At 32.9% G+C, this 19143-nt stretch overlaps 2 protein-coding genes and 1 non-coding gene across 5 annotated transcripts; 1 reads left to right on the top strand and 2 right to left on the bottom strand.

The window, feature by feature from the left end:
• On the top strand, positions 11554-13816 carry LOC104710761 (vesicle transport v-SNARE 13). 3 transcript variants are annotated; one of them, XM_010427410.2, is made up of 5 exons: positions 11588-11680; positions 11980-12121; positions 12822-12880; positions 12966-13154; positions 13244-13816. In XM_010427410.2, the coding sequence occupies exons 2-5, from the start codon at positions 12025-12027 to the stop codon at positions 13565-13567; spliced, it is 669 nt and encodes a 222-aa protein (XP_010425712.1). In that variant the 5' UTR covers positions 11588-11680; positions 11980-12024; the 3' UTR covers positions 13568-13816. The 3 variants fall into 3 exon arrangements, with proteins under 3 accessions (XP_010425714.1, XP_010425712.1, XP_010425713.1); XM_010427411.2 differs by having other exon boundaries at positions 11596-11680; positions 12001-12121; XM_010427412.2 differs by lacking the exon at positions 11980-12121 and having other exon boundaries at positions 11554-11680.
• Positions 13962-14033, bottom strand: TRNAP-AGG. Its single transcript has one exon. It is a non-coding gene; the product is annotated as a tRNA-Pro (tRNA).
• LOC104710760 (pectinesterase 31-like) lies at positions 14053-16026 on the bottom strand. Its single transcript, XM_010427409.2, has 6 exons — positions 15631-16026; positions 15444-15548; positions 15167-15244; positions 14817-15004; positions 14552-14725; positions 14053-14463 (listed from the first exon to the last, which is right to left on the bottom strand). Exons 1-6 carry the CDS (start codon positions 15874-15876, stop codon positions 14301-14303), a joined length of 954 nt encoding a protein of 317 aa, XP_010425711.1. The 5' UTR covers positions 15877-16026; the 3' UTR covers positions 14053-14300.

Genomic DNA, 19143 nt, shown 5'->3' with positions numbered 1-19143 from the left:
CCGCGGTATCCCGCGGAGCAAAATTATTTATAACTAAAATATTTAAATTATAAATTATATTTGTTGGTTAAATATGATAAAATTATATAATAATTGTTAAATAAATCATATAATACTGCAATATAATTTATTTTTAACATAATATTTATTTAATCAATTTAATTAGATATATCGATTTTCTGACTGACAGCGTCAACAAAATAATGAAATGATGTTTTACCCATGTAACACCGAATTAATGATATTTTTTAATTTATATAAATATCGATAAAACCCATCCCGCTATATAACCCCGTCCCGAGATATTTTAACTCACACTATATCATCTTAATTTTTAATATTTATTGTGTATCTACAATATAATATTTATCATATTTAACTCTTTAAAAGTTTTAAATATTTTTCATATTTAACCTTTTAAAAATCTTTAAAATAAAGAACCGGAATAAACCAAATAAAAGTTTTTAAAGTTTGAATGCCTGATGAATCAAGGTTTCTACTCATTTGTATTCAGAATCATTTTGGCCTCTTTTATAGTATGACTTTAAACCATTGCCCAATTTTTTTTGACGATGTGAGATATTGTACCCGTATTTTTATTCATCTATTGAGTAATATATGTCCGTTTTAAAAATTTAGTATTACATCATATGCAGGAAAAACTTATACTATGATGGGGTATTTGATTGGGCCACAATTTTTATTAACTAAATGTATTATAGAATAATTCAAGATAATTTAAATATAAATTCAAATAAAAATGAAAGGGAATCATATAATTAATTCAAGATAATTTCCTTATGTTTGAATGAGGTAGAGAGATTTCCTTATTTTTTTAAATCTTACTTATAATTAATTTTGAAGTTTTGGTAACTAATATTAAAGTCAACGCTTGAAATGTAAAAACTTTCCAAAAAGTATTTTTGAGCAAAAACTGCTGCAAAAATACTAGTATAGATGGATATTTAATGTCATGTCTCAAATGGCCGGATCAATAAAACTTAGTTATTTTATTGAAAAGTCAACTGAAAGTTTGGGATTTAAATGACATTTCAAAAGTTCATGCTTCTTTCTTCCCAAATTTGAAAGTTAATGATTTTTTTGACATTTTTCCCAAAAGAAAATGGAAAAATCGATGAAGAGAGAGAGAGAAATTATTGTTTTATGCTTTTTTTTTGTTATCATTGAATCGATAAGATCCGATTCATAGTCAATCCCTACTACGCGGGGTAACGCGACTTAGTGGAGTTGAACTCCAGTCGGATCGGTCGCAGAGGTGTTGTTGTTACCATTTTTAAAGACACTTCCCAGTTTTATGATTTTAGTTTGTTTCTAAAGAAATGATCAAAAGTAAAATAGTCACAAAAATAATAAAAAATTGTAAGAAGTAAAGGAAAAGTATACTAGCATCACAAAGTATGTCTAGATCCAAAAACTTTCACCTAAAGTGGGTGTTGGTGCAATTCTCCCTTTTTAAAATTATGATTAGTTTATATAGTTTAAAAATTAATTAGTAATTTCGTTTATAATTAATTAGAGAGAAAAAATATTTTTTTTTTGGAAACTTATTATTATTTAAAACTTTTTATTTAAAACTTCTAGTATATATTTTATATATGCTCAACATATTTTATTTGATTAGATGATTAACAATTTTTTATTTTATTATCTTTATTAAATTAATTAATTAATCTTTATTAGATATTTCTAATGGCATTTGAATGTAAATTTGTATACTTTTAAGGTTAGTTTTATATTTGTAATTCTCAATTAATATAGTAGGATAGTAATAATGAATTGAAGGGATATAAATTTTATTATAGATTACCAATTTTTTAAAAAATCACAAATATAATAATATTAAGGGTATCTTAAGATTTAAACTAAAAATATATTATGTTTATTGATCATTTTTAAATAAATGGTTTCAAAATTCAGCTTTGACGTGGAATTATTTTTCAATCTTATAACAGTTAGATATTTTAATTAATTATATTATTTTACAGCCCTTTTGGCTATACTTTCCGTCATGAATATTTGCCAAAAAATATATATATATATATATATATTTAGATATTATAATTTAGTGTTTATATTAAAAAAATCTATGAAATGTGGAAATATTATCATATTTATTATATCTCCTTTTCATATTAAATATTCACATAAAGTAATATTGTATTTTAACCAAAAAATATATTCTAATAGAAATAAAAAATAATTTACATTATATGTTTTGCTTTCCGGTTTGTTATCTTTGAATTAGTTTTGTTGATTAGATAATTATAATGAGAAGGAATCCACACATTCATTGCACAATGTAACACTTTTTCAGTTACAATTTCAGATCCTAGGCTATATATAATAAATTTATTATAAATAAAAACAGTAAATCAAAATCTTAAATAAACTCTTTAATATAGAAGAAAAACATTGGAAGGGACTCGAGAAGAAAGTCAAAAACATGAAGTTTACAAAATTACTTTGCATCACATTTGCTGTAGTACTCATGCCATTTCTAGTGCCGATCAAATCACAAGGGTTCAAAAATTCGGTGAAACCACCTTGTAACCAAATTGAGATCACATAATGTGTACCAGCGATACTTTACGGAGATAAACCAACAGCAAAGTGCTGTGAAGAAATATGAAAGCACAAGAACAATGTTTTTGTGATTTCATTAATAATCCAGTTTTTAATAAATACGTCATTTCCCCGAAAGTTTACGAAATCCTAAAATTTTGTGGTATTCTTTATCATGTTTGTTAGTGTAAAAAATATTATTAAAGCAAGTGTCGATGTTAAATAATGTTTTGTAACTCATTGTTATGTCATGAATATGTTAATTTCATGTCGTATTTCCTTAAATCATATCCCTACTATTATTTTGAAACACAGTTTATGGACTAAACCTTTGTTTTGTAAAAAATTACAAGAGTATGCCATTGGAGTTATAACGAAATAATATATCTTCATTAAGGGTAAAAACGAAATTTTGTTCATATCCTAAACGGATAAACACGCGGATCCCGGGTCGGATCTTTTAAAATGGTTTTTTTACGTCTAAATAATAAATAAAAGCAATACATTGTGTATTTTGCTAAGACAATTCTAATAGCATATTGGTCCAATGAAGCTCTAATATTTCGGAAGGTGCCAAGTTCGATGCACCTTAGCTGCAATTTTTGCTGTTTCCAATAGTAATCCCACTACGATTTTTTTAAGAATTAGTGAGAAAATCTTATTTCCACAAATAAGCGGATTACACAGATCAAATATAGCACTTGCCATATATGCTTCCAAAACATGAATATTATAGTTTCCATGTATGCTTCCAAATATAATTTAAATTACCATATTCCCATAATATTACCTTTAAATTTGATCTTGATATCTGAGTTTCTTACAAAAATATAGGAATGTATATAATTTCAAAATCCCGAATATAACTGATTCCGTGATTAGTTGTTTTATCATTCATATTTAGCTATCTTCCTGAAATTTCAGGCATAACAGATTCAAGCATTTTTGAGTAAGCTGTTACTAATATTTCCCTACTTTCCCATTTTTAATTTCTATATTTTAACGTTTTAAAGTAAATAAGATTTTTCTTTTATTTGTTATTCAAATTAAATTCGTATCCTATTTTCATGATTGATTCGTATGAGTGATTTCATTCCATATACGTAAGATATTCTTTAACTAACAATATATATACGTTGACTATTTACTCAAATTATAATGGTATATATATTCGATTCCATATGCCTCTAAAATTTCGGGAAATCTGTTGTAGTATAGCTTTGCATCCAATCAATTCATTAATTACCTATCAAAATATATTTTCATAATCCCGCTTAACTTGGTAGTAGTTCCAAATTTGATAAACTGGATTAAATGCGTGTGCAAATTATTGAAAAAAATTAGAAAACCTACTCCTTATTTAAAAATTTATATATACTCTCCTATTCCTGACTCTTCCATCACCGGCTCACATTCGCAATTTACTTCCTACTCCACGTATATCATATTAGCAATTTACAGATGTTGATCTTATATGCGAATGTGAAAAAATGGTGAGTAAGATCAGTTTTTTTTTTTTTATTGTATGTTATGACATTCAACCATTAGCACATAATCATGATTTTACATTGTCCGGATTATCTTTAATAATATGTTATTGTGTGTCTGCAGGTAACTTGGTAAATGGTAAATGGTTGCTGTCGAGGTCCAACCATATTATAATATCCAACACCATGAGTTAGAAAGGTTCGGTTTCAATTATCGAAACATATATATACAAATGTTTTCATAGTTAGACAGAAACATAACTCTAATGATCTTATATGAATGCATGTGGTTTTAGTATTTTATTTGGCAAGTACAAACTAACTAAGCAACCCAACATTTTAACAAATATTGCAAACGAGGTGACAACAAAAAGCATAAACGTAGTTAAGTTTCATTTCCTATTTAAAACTATGTTGGTAGTTTTTTTTGTTTAGGTTATATCTTTCTTATTTTTTCTTTGTATTTCTCTTGAACATAAGCAGACAAAATTCATGAAAAAGCCTAATATACCGAGAGGTGATAAAGATGAAGACCACAACAACAAAAAACGTCAACAACGTCGACAAGGTTTTTGCTAATTATAATAATATATAAAAAAATTAAATTATTATGGTTTATATGATTTTTAAGGTATGCTGTCACTGTGGAAGCAGGGATGTGTGAGTCGAGGAGCCAAAAATTTAAGGTGAGTCGTGAGCGAAAATAACTATTTCAACCTTTGTCACACCAAATGTTCACCCGATAGTAATTGCGACGGATGCCTTTGATGTTACTTCTGCCAAAAATTTGGTCATTCCAATCATATATCAAATTTAGTCAACTATGTATTAAGCAAATTTATCAATAAATTTATCTTCTTCCTGCTTAGTGTGTCTGTGCATTTGTTCTATAAACACTAATAATATTTGTCCCCTATTATCTCTTGGGTATTAATAATATTTTTCTGTAGTAACAAATTAACTTATTAAATTTTAGTTCATGTATCTATCGTAAGCAAATAAATATATATATTCGCATAACAAATTAACAACCAAGTGAGTCAATAAACAAAAGTATGATTCTCTAACAATTCATTTTCAGATCACTAATTTTTCAGATGTCAAAAAGAGTGACACCAAAAATTTTGTATTATAAATATTATACCAAATAAATATATCTATAAATATAATCCAGCAAATCCATGATCAATAAGTTTTACAACTTAAAATTAATAAATTTATTAAAACAAAATTTTTCTAAAATATATTTACAACCAAAAGTTCTTACCCGTATATTACCATATTATATTACCGGATACAAAAAATTAAGACAACAAGGGATGGGACGGGATGGGACAAGACGAGAAGATACTGGACAAGACAAGACATGTTTCCAATTTTAAAATAGATACGTCTAGGTTATATACATGCAATCATCCAACTAAAATTAAATTGAAATATGATATTTGGATTTAACACTCCTAAGTAAACTATGAGAAATATTTTGATTAGTTTAAAAATTATACATGTATATCATTAAATATCACGTAATTATATGAAATAAAAAATAAGAAAAATTCAGTTGTAGATATGACAACAATAAGTTTTATCTCTATGATATTATTATTTTTAAAAACATTAATAGAAAACTGTTGTAGAACGGGTTAATTATTTTATCACTTTTATACGTTAAAACTGAACTTACAATTATTTAAACAAATAACTATATAAATCTTTTATTTTAATATATCAATGTTAAAATGATAATAAGATATGTCAATTAAAGTATAAAACCAAATTTATTAAAGAATTTTTATTAAGATTAAAATTATACTGTTCAACCATTTAAAAACAAACATTAAACTTTACAATTTATGTTACCTACTATGTAATTATTTAAAAGAAAAAATTTATTGGACATAAAATTTCTAACGGGATGGATCGAGACGGGATGAGATGAGACTGGACTGGACGAGATTTAACACCCCATTAAAAAATTACTTTAATATTTTCAACAAAAGTGGGCTTTGCTTGATTATTATGGATGGATTGTAAAAAATTAATATTTTCCACGTGATGAAGATGATGATCATGTTTATTTTTGGTATGAGTAGCGATATTCTACGTATACACTAAAATATTGACAAAACACCGTAAAAGAGTGGCCAAGTATTTTTTTTGGAAAATTCTAATATTATACAATTAAAATTTTACAACCTAAAAGGGTTTATTATTTGTCTGAATATATGTTTTACCAGTGTGTTTTTAAGTAATTTAATTTACTAATTAAGTGCATATACTTTAAAAAATAATAACTAAATTTTGAGAAAAGGTCCATTCTATTTATGGTATTAAGACGAGAAATAATATGTAAACTGAAACGGGTAATTCACATAATGAGAACCAATATATTGAACAATTTTTTTAAAAAAAGTGTCATAAATTTTAGATAAAAATAGGAAATTAAAAAATATAAGTATATAAATTCAAATGTTAAGTTTTCACTAATTTTGATATGGATGCGACATGTAACTAATTATTTTGGAACAGGCAATTTTAAAATTTTGGTATTTTTGAAAACAGATATATAGTTTTTGAAAATTATAATTTTTTTGATAATTTCAACTAACTAAATAAAAAAATATTCAAAGAAAAACTCTGGTATCCCATTTTTATTTTTTACCCAATCTCTTTTAGTAAACATTGTGTAGCGAGTAATAATTTAAAAAAGAACGAACATAAGACGAAAAATTATGATTGATACGGGACGAGACGGGACTAGACGAGACGGGATGAGATGAGACGAGAGGGGATGAGTTGGGATGTGAGGAGATGGGACATGAAAGGACGTATTTCCCATTCCAAAGTAAATACGTTTAGATTTATTTTAAAAGTAATCACATGAAAACAACACAACTTTGCTACAAAACCTGGATTAATATAATTCTTAGTCAACACTTGAATATTGTGTCCCGTGCTGTAGCACGGGTTACTACCTAGCCAAAAACTAATAATTAAATTAATTTAATTTAATTTACTACATATACTTAAAGAAATAATAATTAAATTTTGAGAAAATTTTCTGTATATTTATGGTATTAAGACAAGAAATAGTATATGTAAACTGAAACAGGTAATTCAAATAGTGAAAATCAATATATTGAACAATTTTTTTTAAAAAAGGGAAAGAAATTTTAGATAAAAGTACAAAATCAAAAAAATACTGGTAGAAAAATTCAAGTGTCAAGCTTTCACTAATTTGGATAAGAATTTATTATGCGACAGTTAATTAACCACTTTGGAACGAGCACTTTGAAAATTTGGTATTTTTGAAAACAATTATATACTTTTTTAAAACTATAATTATTTGGATAGTTTCAACTAACTAACAAAAAAAATATTCAACGAGAAATTTGGTATCCCATCTAATTTTTACCCAATCTCTTTTAATAAACATTGTCTAATGGATAATTATTTAAAAGAGAACGAACGTAAGACAAAAAAAAATTGGATGGATATGGGACGAGACGAGACGATATGAGATGAGACGAGACGAGATGGGATGAGACGAGACGAGACGAGAGAAGATGGGTTGGAACATGTGGAGATGGGACGGGACGGGACGTGCATTCCCATTCTAAAGTAAATATAATTATTAGTCATTTTACGAATTTAAAATTTATTTGAAATATTTGTCCCGTGCTGTAGCACGGGTTACTACCTAGTTTTACTTATGATATAAAAATTAGTTGTGTTATTGAAAAGAAATAGAGTAATTGCTTGCATTAATTTTAAGATCGGTAATTCACTTTCACTGTACCGCGACCATTTAAATGTTGAAGAGGTTTAGATAAACCATTGTAAAGAGTATTCACAAACCCAAAAGCTTTTGCGAAAGTCCTGAAAGGAAATCTCTAAAATTCTAGTTTTGCGGTATTCTGAAAAATCAATAGATCTCTGGTTTTATTCCTAGAAGCTTATGCTAGACTACTGTCTCATAGTTTTCTTCCCACATATCTGTAAAAAAAACATGAACATGAACATCTAGCTATCTGGTGTATTTCAACTCTATTACCACCTCCATCTAGATATACCTCGAATATGCCATGTGCAAAATGATATACTGTACATATATCCGCATCTTTCTTCTTCAATGCAAGGATTTTCAAAGCATATCTTGAAAATCTCCATTGGTGTTTCAATAATCTCTTATAGTCTTATTCCTCAAAATCTATGTCATTCATTGTTTCCTTATTCTTTCCAGCATAAGAATTAATTATTACACTCTTGCTAAAACGACCGGACCCGTTTTTTTTTTTTTTTATTAAACTAGTGATCCTATACATACTAACTACCTAACCACAATTAGACCAAACAGCAGAAATAACCAAACAATACCATTAACCCAATAACCAATAACCAATAAACCAATAACCAATGATTCAATCCAACAGAGTCAAAAACCAAATAACCAGCAACCTAGCAACATTCTAATGACTCAACTCTAGCAACCTAGCAGAAGCCAGAACACATCAACGAGACACTAGAACATCCTCATGTTCATCGTCTTGATTCAAGATCGCGCTTTGTCTTTACCTACACCACAAACACAAATTGAGATGCATGAGTATTGTCATAAACACTCAGTGAGGCAATTCTCCATCTATTGGGCTATACACACAAGCAATTGAGAAACTCCAACCATCAAACAACAATCAACAAACAAACTAGGAAGCTGCATCGACCGACACCAAACCACTGCATCGACCGATACTGACTGGGTTTGCATCGACCGATACAACACCTGTATCGATCGATGCAAGAGTCGACTGCATCGAACGACACCAACACTGCATCGACTGATGCATGCTCGACATTTTGCGAAATCCCTAATTTCATCGATCGACACCTGCACATGGCATCGACAGATGCTCCTAGGTCTTAACGCGCCATCCTCGCACTGCATCGACCGACGCACCTAGTGCATTGATCGATGCACATGCCAAGCATCGTCTTCCCTGAAGCTTCTCGCCAGATCTTCGTTCCTAAACACATCAAACTCGATCCAATGCCACAAGGAAGCCTCACAAAGCTCCATGTGCCCTAAAAACATTCTAACAAGCCAAGGAATCAAACACATAACGCATAAACACGAAAATCAGAGAAATCTCAAGGTTAGATAAGCCATGCTCATGCACTCACCTTTGCCAAAGAAGATTTTGACCCTAAAACCAACGAATAACACCCCTATCAAGCTCCTAACACGAACCCAAATACAGATCTCCACTCCACAGGCAAGATCTCTCAGGAATAAGCATGAAATCCCAAACTCTCTCAAGAACGGTTCTTTCTTTTCTTTTCTCTCTTGGAAAACGACCAAAAAGCGGCCAAACACGTCGAGTTCCCTTTAAATACTCGACCTAATGGCTTCTTCCAGACCAAAACACAGCAAAACGAACGTTTAACTTGAGTCGTCTTGCGAAAACCGATGCACCTCCCAAACCGGGATTCCGGTTCGTGGATGTTACACTTGCTTTGGTGATGGTGGATTTGAATGACTCTGTAGCATTGGTGTCAACATCCTCACAACAATTACTGAGCCATAGAAGCACCTTGACGAAGAATGTGGTTCCTCCTTCATTACATCATTGTACAATGCATCATCATAGCATTTTAAGTTGTTAAGATCCTCATCACTGTTGGATATGTCACTTTACTCAACACTCTCATTCTCACTCTCTGATTCGGAACTCCCTTCGTATATACGCCATCATCTAGTTCTTCGCTGCAATTTTTAGAAAAAAAAAATAAACATCAACGTTATCTTAGAAATATCTCGTACTAGTAACTTAAGACATCTTTTCTGGGTTAGCGAATGATTCTGACACAACAATACTTCAGATTCCAGAAACTTCTTCAATGCAATCACCACTGGAGAAAACCACCAGAAAAGAAGCAGTAGTAGAGTAAGAACACAAAGAATAAAATCAGAAATATATTACTCAACCGATGAAAAAAACAGAGAATGTTCAACATCCTATATAGGTTAAAAGATTTGAGCAATGGTTGAGTGTCTATTATAAAAATCACCAAAGTAATTCGAGATCTGAATGAAAAAAGCTTGACTTATTAGGTGTTTAAATTTTAAAGTTTTCTTCCATTTATTCTAGCTTTTAGTTGAACCAATAATTTTACCGAATGTACAAAATATTTAAAATTTAACAAGGTTTCAAATATTTAACATAATTCAAATCATTTAAATATAACACAATCGTTACTTTTTTGAATTTTGGCCTTACTTAAGAAAAACTACTCATCTCGTGCTAAGCATGGATACCTAATAAAACACACAAAATAATGTGTAAAATAAAGTTTAATATGTGCTTAGCAAGAGTATAAATCTACTCTCTTTTTTACGCAAAGATATTTATATATATTTAAGCAGAGTTATTACTTCCACAAGCGAGGGTGGCTTTGATACAGACTCAACATAGAAATCAACATTTTGACAAGCTAGTTTTGCAAGAGAATCAACAGCTGCATTACAGTTCTTCTTAGTGAAAATACAAGAAGCATATTGAAATTTTGTAAACCATAACTGTATGTCTCGGAGTAGATTAGTGAGTGAAGCTTTTGGTTACGACCATTGACTAATTTAATCAGATTCTCACAGTCGCCTTCAAAGACTATCAAACTATATCCTCAGATCCAAGTTAACTGTAAAGCTGATAATAAGGCATTTGCCTCTTCTTCCAATGTTGATTCTGAATGAGATAGTTTTGCTGCTCCCCAGACTATAGCTTCTCCACAATTGTTTCGGATTATCCACCTTCCAGTTGTTTGAAGACTGTTTGAAATCATAAGCTGCATCAAAATTGCATTTAAACATATGAAAAGTAGGTGGAGACCATGAAGGAGTTTCAGAATTTAGAACTGTGCCGCTAGATGTTTCTATAGGTAGGAAAGTATTTATCAATTCTTTTGTTTCCGAGAGTGCTTTTAATACTGTTGTTGTAGCCACTTCACGAACACCATCAAAAGACTAAAGTATTTCTTGCTTTCCACATTCGTCATACTAAAGTGATAAAGAATCTTGTACATTGATAGATTGGTTAGATTGATCGATTATAAATGCAATAAGAGACTCTGCGTCTTATTTCATATGTTTCCGTCTAAAGTACAAATCTAGTCTTATTTCATATTTTGAATGAAATTTCTCCAAATTCTAGCTCTACCCATACAGTTTTCTAATTCAATTAAAAATATATTTGAAATCTCTTAAAATATTTTTCTAAAAATTTGTTATATTTTGAATAAAACAGTAGATTTCACATATTTTTTACAAACTGTTTTGAATAATAATATATAAATGTCATTTTCAATAACTGAAATTTGGAAAATTTTAACTGAATAATTAAAAAAAAAAAAAAATACCTAAACTCTTCTAAAATTCATAATCCAATTCCAATAGATCCCTTTAAATATATTTCTTTTTTCGTGTTTAAAAAAAAAAAGGATATCCCTTTTCCAGAGCCTTTGTCTAGAATTGTGTCTGTCTTCGTGGGATCTCCGCGTCATCCACGTTCTTCCGTTGTCGCCGGCGTCATCTTCTTCTCTGCAGATCGATTCAGGTTCGTTAGTTTTTTTCCTTCCCTCTTTCTTCTAATTATCTTCAACCTGTGGAGTCTCCATATATCTAATTCCCCCAATTTCGTGTTGTTTACCCATCCGCTTTTGCTCCGGCCATGTTCTCTCGTGATCGCTTCAATTTCGATGTTACTTGTAACGATTTTAGCTCAAATGTAGATTGATAGATATCATGGTGGTGGTCTATTAGGTTGTTTTTAGAGATATTAATTTCTGGTGTATTGGTTTTTTGAAGATCTTCGCCTTAATTACATTAGGACCTTTTTGTTGCATTTTTCTGCAGAGTTTTTTTTTTTTTTTTTAGCAAGTAGTGTGTTTCCTGGGAACGATGAGTCAAGTGTTCGAAAGATATGAGAGGCAATACTGTGAGATTTCTGCAAATCTCTCTAGGAAGTGTACTTCAGCCAATGCCCTTGATGATGGAGGTATATTCAATTTTATCTTATTCTAGTTATGTAGCTTCTGAATGTGACTTTGAATCAAGAATACAAAGCTTCTTTTAGATCTTCAACTAGTACAGTGTCTCCTCCTTCCTCACTTTCTTATTTATCTCAATAGTTTTCCCCAAAAACAACGAATTTAACTGAGTGTATTTAAATAATGATTGGACTCTCAGATAACCTAGTTATCTAGCTTTTGAGAGAGTGCACAAGCTTTTTCTATATGGAGGTGTATATTCACATCTTTTCAAATTCATTCCTTACTATGGTAAAATAATTTAAAGGAGGATATTCAGATGACCACGCTATATAGCTTGTGAATGCGACGACGATGAATAAGTAGAAGTTTCTTTTAGATTCCCAACTTGTACAAGTTTCTGTTTCCGTCTTGAATTGGAAGGAAAGAATATGGTGCTTGCTTTAGTTTCATAGGTTGTGGTTTATTTGATCACCAATAGAAACTTGTTATTAGTACGGATACGGAATATATCATAAGTCTTCTCTTAACCAAGTTATATAGCTTATGAAAATGCTTTTAGTGAGACTGCAGAATTTTTTCTCTATAGGTTTCAGTAAATAGATGCAAAGTACAACTCTCTGTTTCTTTCATGCATTGTAAAGTAAAAATACGGTGTTTGCTTTTGTTCTATACGCCTCTTCTGTTCACCAACTTACTAATTTGCAGAACAAAAGAAGCAGAAGCTATCTGAAATAAAATCTGGGCTTGAGGAAGCAGAAGCATTGGTATGTGATCTGCATAGCTCTAATGGGATATAAAACTTTTACCATAGTCCCGTAATGTGATTGATGGTCGCTTTGTTATTTTCAGGTTAAGAAAATGGACCTTGAGGCAAGAAGCCTTCCACCCAATGTTAAATCCAGCCTTCTTGTCAAATTAAGGGAATACAAATCCGATCTTAACAATTTCAAGACTGAAGTGAAGAGAATCACATCTGGAAACTTAAACGCTACTGCTCGAGATGAGTTACTAGAAGCTGGTAGGGCTGACACATTGACGGTACGTAGAGATTTCTTCAATACATCAAATCTTGATCGTGTTCTTTAACACATATTTTGATTTCTCTGACTGATTAACAAATGGGTTAGGCTTCAGCTGATCAAAGATCAAGATTGATGATGTCAACAGAGCGTTTAGGCCGATCCACAGACAGAGTCAAAGACAGTAGGAGAACAATGTTGGAGACTGAAGAGATTGGTGTTTCAATCCTTCAGGATTTGCACGGCCAGAGACAGTCTCTCCTACGAGCCCATGAAACGCTTCATGCAGTTGATGATAACGTGGGAAAGAGCAAGAAAATATTGACAGCGATGACGAGGAGGATGAATAGGAACAAATGGACTATCGGTGCGATTATCACAGTCCTTGTCCTCGCCATTATCTTGATCTTATACTTCAAACTCACCAGGTGAAGCCTCTCTCTCTTCACCAGCTCAGCCAAAATCTATTTACTGAACAACCTGTGTTGTGTTCTCGTGTCTCTTTTCCTTCTCTAGAGTGTTTTTCTCTCTCTCTCGAGTTACTCTGACTATGATTGCGATTTCGTGGATGGTGATTCCGAGAATCTAATATTGAAATTAGAACTCGAGTCTACTTCTGTGTTATTTGATTGAACATGATGTAATTGTCTGGTGAGGAAGCTCCGGTAATCTTTCGCTTTATGTTCTTCACCAAACCCATACAAATTTTTGAAATCAAATCAAGAGATAGTTATTAACATTTGAAATTCCCCACCCGGTAAGTTGATTCATCGGGAAAAAACTGTCAGTTCGTAGTGTGGTGAAAAATAGAAATTGGTAAAAATAGGGGGCATTCCGATAATTGAACTCGGGACCTCTCGCACCCTAAGCGAGAATCATACCACTAGACCAAATGCCCATTTTGACACATTCATAACTTCACAAAAAAATAATCAAAACCTATACCTAGTTTAGTTGCCTATTACATGTTTGCCAAGAAGAAATCATGAAGACTGAAGAGTAGAATCAAATCTTACATTCTATGGAAGATCTAATTTTTAAGTGCAACTTATTCAGTTGGACAAAAGGTAATCCCAAGTTTTTGGTACTTGGTACACAGTAGGTTGTACATGATCCTTCGTTATTCTACGCCTCGCCGAAGTAGTTACAACATTTATTCAGTACTCTATGCCGAATAAGGTAATTTCACTCCCATTCTCAGGCATAACCAAGGCCGGTCCTGATCTGGATCAACAAAACTATGATGCACAAAGTGTCCAGCTTCATCATCCATCAGTTCTCTCGACCACTGAACACGTCCAGATGAACAGCTACCGGGGCCAAAACACCTAAGGTTTTTATATCCAAAAGAGTATCATCACAAACTGTTTATTTACGGCAAAACTTGTTACAGTCAAGAGATGTCAGGAAATGTACCTGTACTCATAAAAGCAAGCACTTCTCTCATTCTCTGCGTTTCCCCAGTTATGCCAACCTACATTTCTCACACAGGCATCCATGTAAGTGTATGCAAAGATCACTCTCCCAAATGGTCCCCATGGCCTTCCGAGATACACATACCCGTTCTGACCATTTCCAGTGATCACACATCTGCCAACAAAAAGTTTGTACAAGCTGAGTTTCCTTGGAAAAATGTAGAAGCTGTACGAGATGGTGAGTAAAAATCATTGTGAAGCCAGACCTTAAAAATACATAACCAGTAGATTCCTGAGATGTTTTCCGGCTTTGTGCTGTTATGAAACCCTGCGATTTGCAGTTGATATGGCAGTGTTCCAAAAGTGCAGTGCTGTTTCCAAATATGAAATCCACGCTTCCCTCGATGTAGCAGTCTTTCAAATACTGTTTCCCATGATGTAAATACAACGTATCCTGCAGTTCCCAGTTTGCATTCAGCTATAAGCCACATCTAAACTACACAAGTACATAGATTCCAGTATTTTATTTGCAAGACAATATCGGACAAAAGTGCCACAATACACTTACACAAACAATTTGATGTAATCTATATAATAAAAACACAGCTGAACAAACCTGCCAGCCGAGAAACCGACAGTTATAAAAGGCGCAGCGGTCTGCAGTGACTCGTATTGCCACAGCTTGTCCTGATCCCTATATTCATAAACCATTACTAGTATAAAATTTTAACACAAACAACATTTCATAAGAAATGATTAAAGCCGAATTAAAGTGTAACGGCATAAGAAAAGTAATCATTTTTTAAAGCCTAATCAGTTGTAACATTAAACCATACTCCAACTGTTGATTCTAATCTGAAAATGTAAAAAGGAAGAGACTTTATTTTGAATACCTCAGGAGCAGAGTTCTCAAAAGTAATGTTCTCAGCAATAAAGTCTTCACCTTCAACAATAACACTCCCACACCCAAACGTACCAGTCCCAATGACTCTAGACGCCTGCCCAAAAAACAACACAATCAAACCAAATCAGAGCCGTATCAAAACACCAAGATATGTACAGATATATAGCAACGAGTACCTGGTGATGTTCGATCTTCGTAGCCGTATTGTTCCAAGTCAAAACCGTGATCTCCGGTGAGATTCCGGCGAAGGTAATGAAGTTTTTCCTCTTGGGCACGTAAACCGGTTGCCGATAAATCCCGGGTGAGAGACGAATCACAGTCCTACAAGTGTTACCTAAAGGCACCGAGTCGATTGCGTCTTGAACAGAGCAGTAATCGCCAGAACCATCTTGCGCAACCCTCACCATTCGAGTCGTAGCCATACTGATAAAAACCCCTTAGTAACTGGAAAATTCGAAACAGTGGGTGATGAAGAGAGTTGCGTCGATTTGAAGCACAAAATTTAGATTGGAGATGCTTAAACAGAGGTTTGTTTAATATGTTGTCGGTATGAATGACGGTATTGTTCGATCACACCCATCTGTACTGTTCTGTCTTTTTTCTAGCGATCATTTTTCTTTATTTGTAATACGTCCCTTTATTTTTGCTTATTTGTAAATTCACCTCACAGTTCGTGGAAGTAGTTTTAAACCGGTCCAACCGTAGCAAAAAGATTGTAAAGCGTATTAGACAGGATTGGGTTACCGTACATGTCTTCGAATGTAACTTTTGACTGAAGAGAAATTGTACTGCATTGGGTCACACAACTTAGCCAAATTTAATTGTAATGTTTGTAACTTATATCCTGAGTTGGAGGATATACCTGTTGGCTTCTACTACTCAATTTCTTCTACTCAAGAACAACAACAAATTTTGAAGGCGTCGCTCTTGAATACAAAATTAGGATTATAGCTCCCAATGTAAATGCAAATAACTTTCAATTTAATAGGTAAAAGATGGGAAAAATGTATATATAGATAGATAATAGTTTGTGCTTTTTTAAGCTGTAAAGTTCTTAATTTAGTCCTTACAAAAGGCACATGTTTTTTCTTAAATAATAAAGCAAGAATACTAACCTAATTGACCCTTCAACTCAATAGTCACGTCCTTTTATATTTGTTTTTGCAGTTCGTCCAGGTGTTGAAGTTCGTGTTTGATGACGATCTAGCATGTCAACCACTTTGAGCACTTGTTGAAGCTTCCGAGAGCCTCATCCACTCTCACGATGCAACTTGTTTGTGTTGGGATACGCTTGAAGGAAGCTTGAGTTGGAAGTTAGTCCTAATCCTAGGAGAGTTGTGTTTACAAGAGATAATGATCAAGTATATTTATGAGATATCTAAATATGAATGTTTCCTACTAGGATTAGGATTAGCAAATTAGTATATAAGGACGTGTTGAGTTGTGACACAACTTATTAGGTTTGAGAGGAAGAGAGATTGAGAGCTTAAGTTTTGAGAGATTTTCTTAAACTAATAAAGTGAGATATACTTTTAATCTTGTGTTCTTAACAAACCTCTAAATTCTATATTTGGTATCAGAGCCTAAATCTTCGTCAAGGAATCATGTCTGAAATCACCGTAGCTACACCTCGACTAAAAGAAGGAAGAGGAGGATCTCCCTCTATTGTGTGTCCGATGTTAACATCAACCAATTACACTGTTTGGGCGATGAAGATGCGGATAGCCCTCAGAGTACACAAAGTTTGGGACGCCATTGAAGCAGAAACCGGTAAAATTGATTCAGAACAGAACCATATAGCTATGGCCTTATTGTTCCAGTCAATACCTGAAAGTCTAACACTGCAAGTTGGAGAACTTGATACAGCAAGGAAGGTATGGGAAGCAATACGTTCAAGACATGTTGGAGCAGAGAGAGTTCGAGAAGCCAGACTTCAAACCCTAATGGCGGAATTTGAGCGTTTGAGGATGAAAGAATCAAGGAATATTGATGATTTGTAACACCCGTGTCCCAAAGAAAAGTGGAAGAACCGATCAATTTATGTGAAATCATGAAATTGCACGGTTTGGTTTAAGTTCACCCGGTTTAGAGCCAGTTTTGGGAAACCCTAAGTGATGTATTTATAATTATATGGACGCCTTTTCTCTCTATTTGGTCGTGGCTGCTATTCAATACTTGTGTTGAGAGGAAGAAAGAGATATAGAGAGAGGAGAGAGCCTATTGTGGTGTGAAGGAGATTAAAGGAGAAGGAGCAGAATCGTTAGGGTTTGGGAAGAAACAGTTTCGATATATCAAATCGTTGTCAAAGGTAACGAAATTTGGTAGTTTTATTCTCAAGCCTTTCATCGTCATTCTCCTTTTTACAGAAGTGGATTTGGATTTAAACTCGATGAGTTATGTGCAGTTTCGTGAGACACGTTTTCTCAGACGCGAGTTGGAACCATCGGGGATTGTAACTGAGATCGTGGTCTCGTCTGGTTTCTGATCGGCACGAGATTTTGTGGGAAGCTTCGTGACGTCTCGGACTAGCTTTTCACCGGAGGGATTTGATAGTTAACGGTTGGTTTTTATTTTAGGGTTTCGTCTTTAAGACTGTTCTTTTCTAATGTTTCTGTCCAGTTTCGCTATAAGTCGTTTTTGGTTGTGTGGCTTGTTGTAGGGAATTGCTGGGCTGTTTCAGACGTTAGGAGAGTCTCAACTGGTTATATTCGTTGTTATAATCAGTTTGATAAGGTGAGTGCGTGACCATGAGCTTATCTAAGCGATTGGGTTGTATAACTTGTTTTGTGTGAAGTTGTGTAGGTGTGATGAATGTGTTATTGGATGTTCTGTTCAATGTCTGGTTTGTTATGTTTTATTTGTGGTTGTACTCTTGATTTGCTTGTGTGTATAGCTCGTAGATGGGAGGATCGTCTCACTGGGTATTTCTGGTAATACTCACGCATCTCATTGTGTTTGTGGTGCAGGTATTGTGTAGTGTGGAATCATGGCGATGAGGAGGAGGATGATCTAGGGTCTCGGTTGTGTGTTGTTGGACTTGGTTATATTGTTTATGTTGGAACCTTGGATAGAGTTATGCTAGGTTGATGGATAGAATGCTTAGGAATGTTATTGCATTGATGATGTGTTGGTTTTGTATGTTGGTATGTTTTCGCTGTGCATATTGGTTGTTATCAGTTTAATGAGGAATTGTGGTTTGGGTGGTTTAATTAAATAGTATGAGATGCTTAATTATGTATTGTACTTATTTTAAAAAAAAACGGGGCTGGTTGTTTTATTTTGGTATCAGAGCCCTTATGGTTTTAGGATGGTTAAATGGATGGTTTAGAGCGGTTTAGGAATTTAATTGGTTGAATTATCTTCCTATTGTTTGATGTATGATGATGTGTGATGGAATTGATTATGAGTAGTTAGTCAATTTGTATGTGGTATGGAGTCCTAGTATCATCCTCTTCGAGCCTTCAATGAGATTCCACTGTAAGTTGTTTTATGTGTTGTTAGTTGTGTAGTGTTTTTAGCTTCTGTACGGGAGGTGCAGTTGGCTATTGACAAGTTGTTGGAAATTGGTGGATCACGCCGGTATCGGGAAATACCGTTGGCGGTGATTTGTGAAAGTGGATGTGTTGGAAAGGGATTTCCAAGAAGTTAAGTTGGAGACTTACTTCGCCTAGAGTGGCTGGAGTGCCACT

Source organism: Camelina sativa, chromosome 9, assembly GCF_000633955.1.
Source record: "Camelina sativa cultivar DH55 chromosome 9, Cs, whole genome shotgun sequence".
NCBI classification, from domain to species: domain Eukaryota; kingdom Viridiplantae; phylum Streptophyta; class Magnoliopsida; order Brassicales; family Brassicaceae; genus Camelina; species Camelina sativa.
The sequence above is the reverse complement of the archived record's forward strand: the minus strand, read 5'-3'. Positions and strand labels throughout refer to the sequence as shown.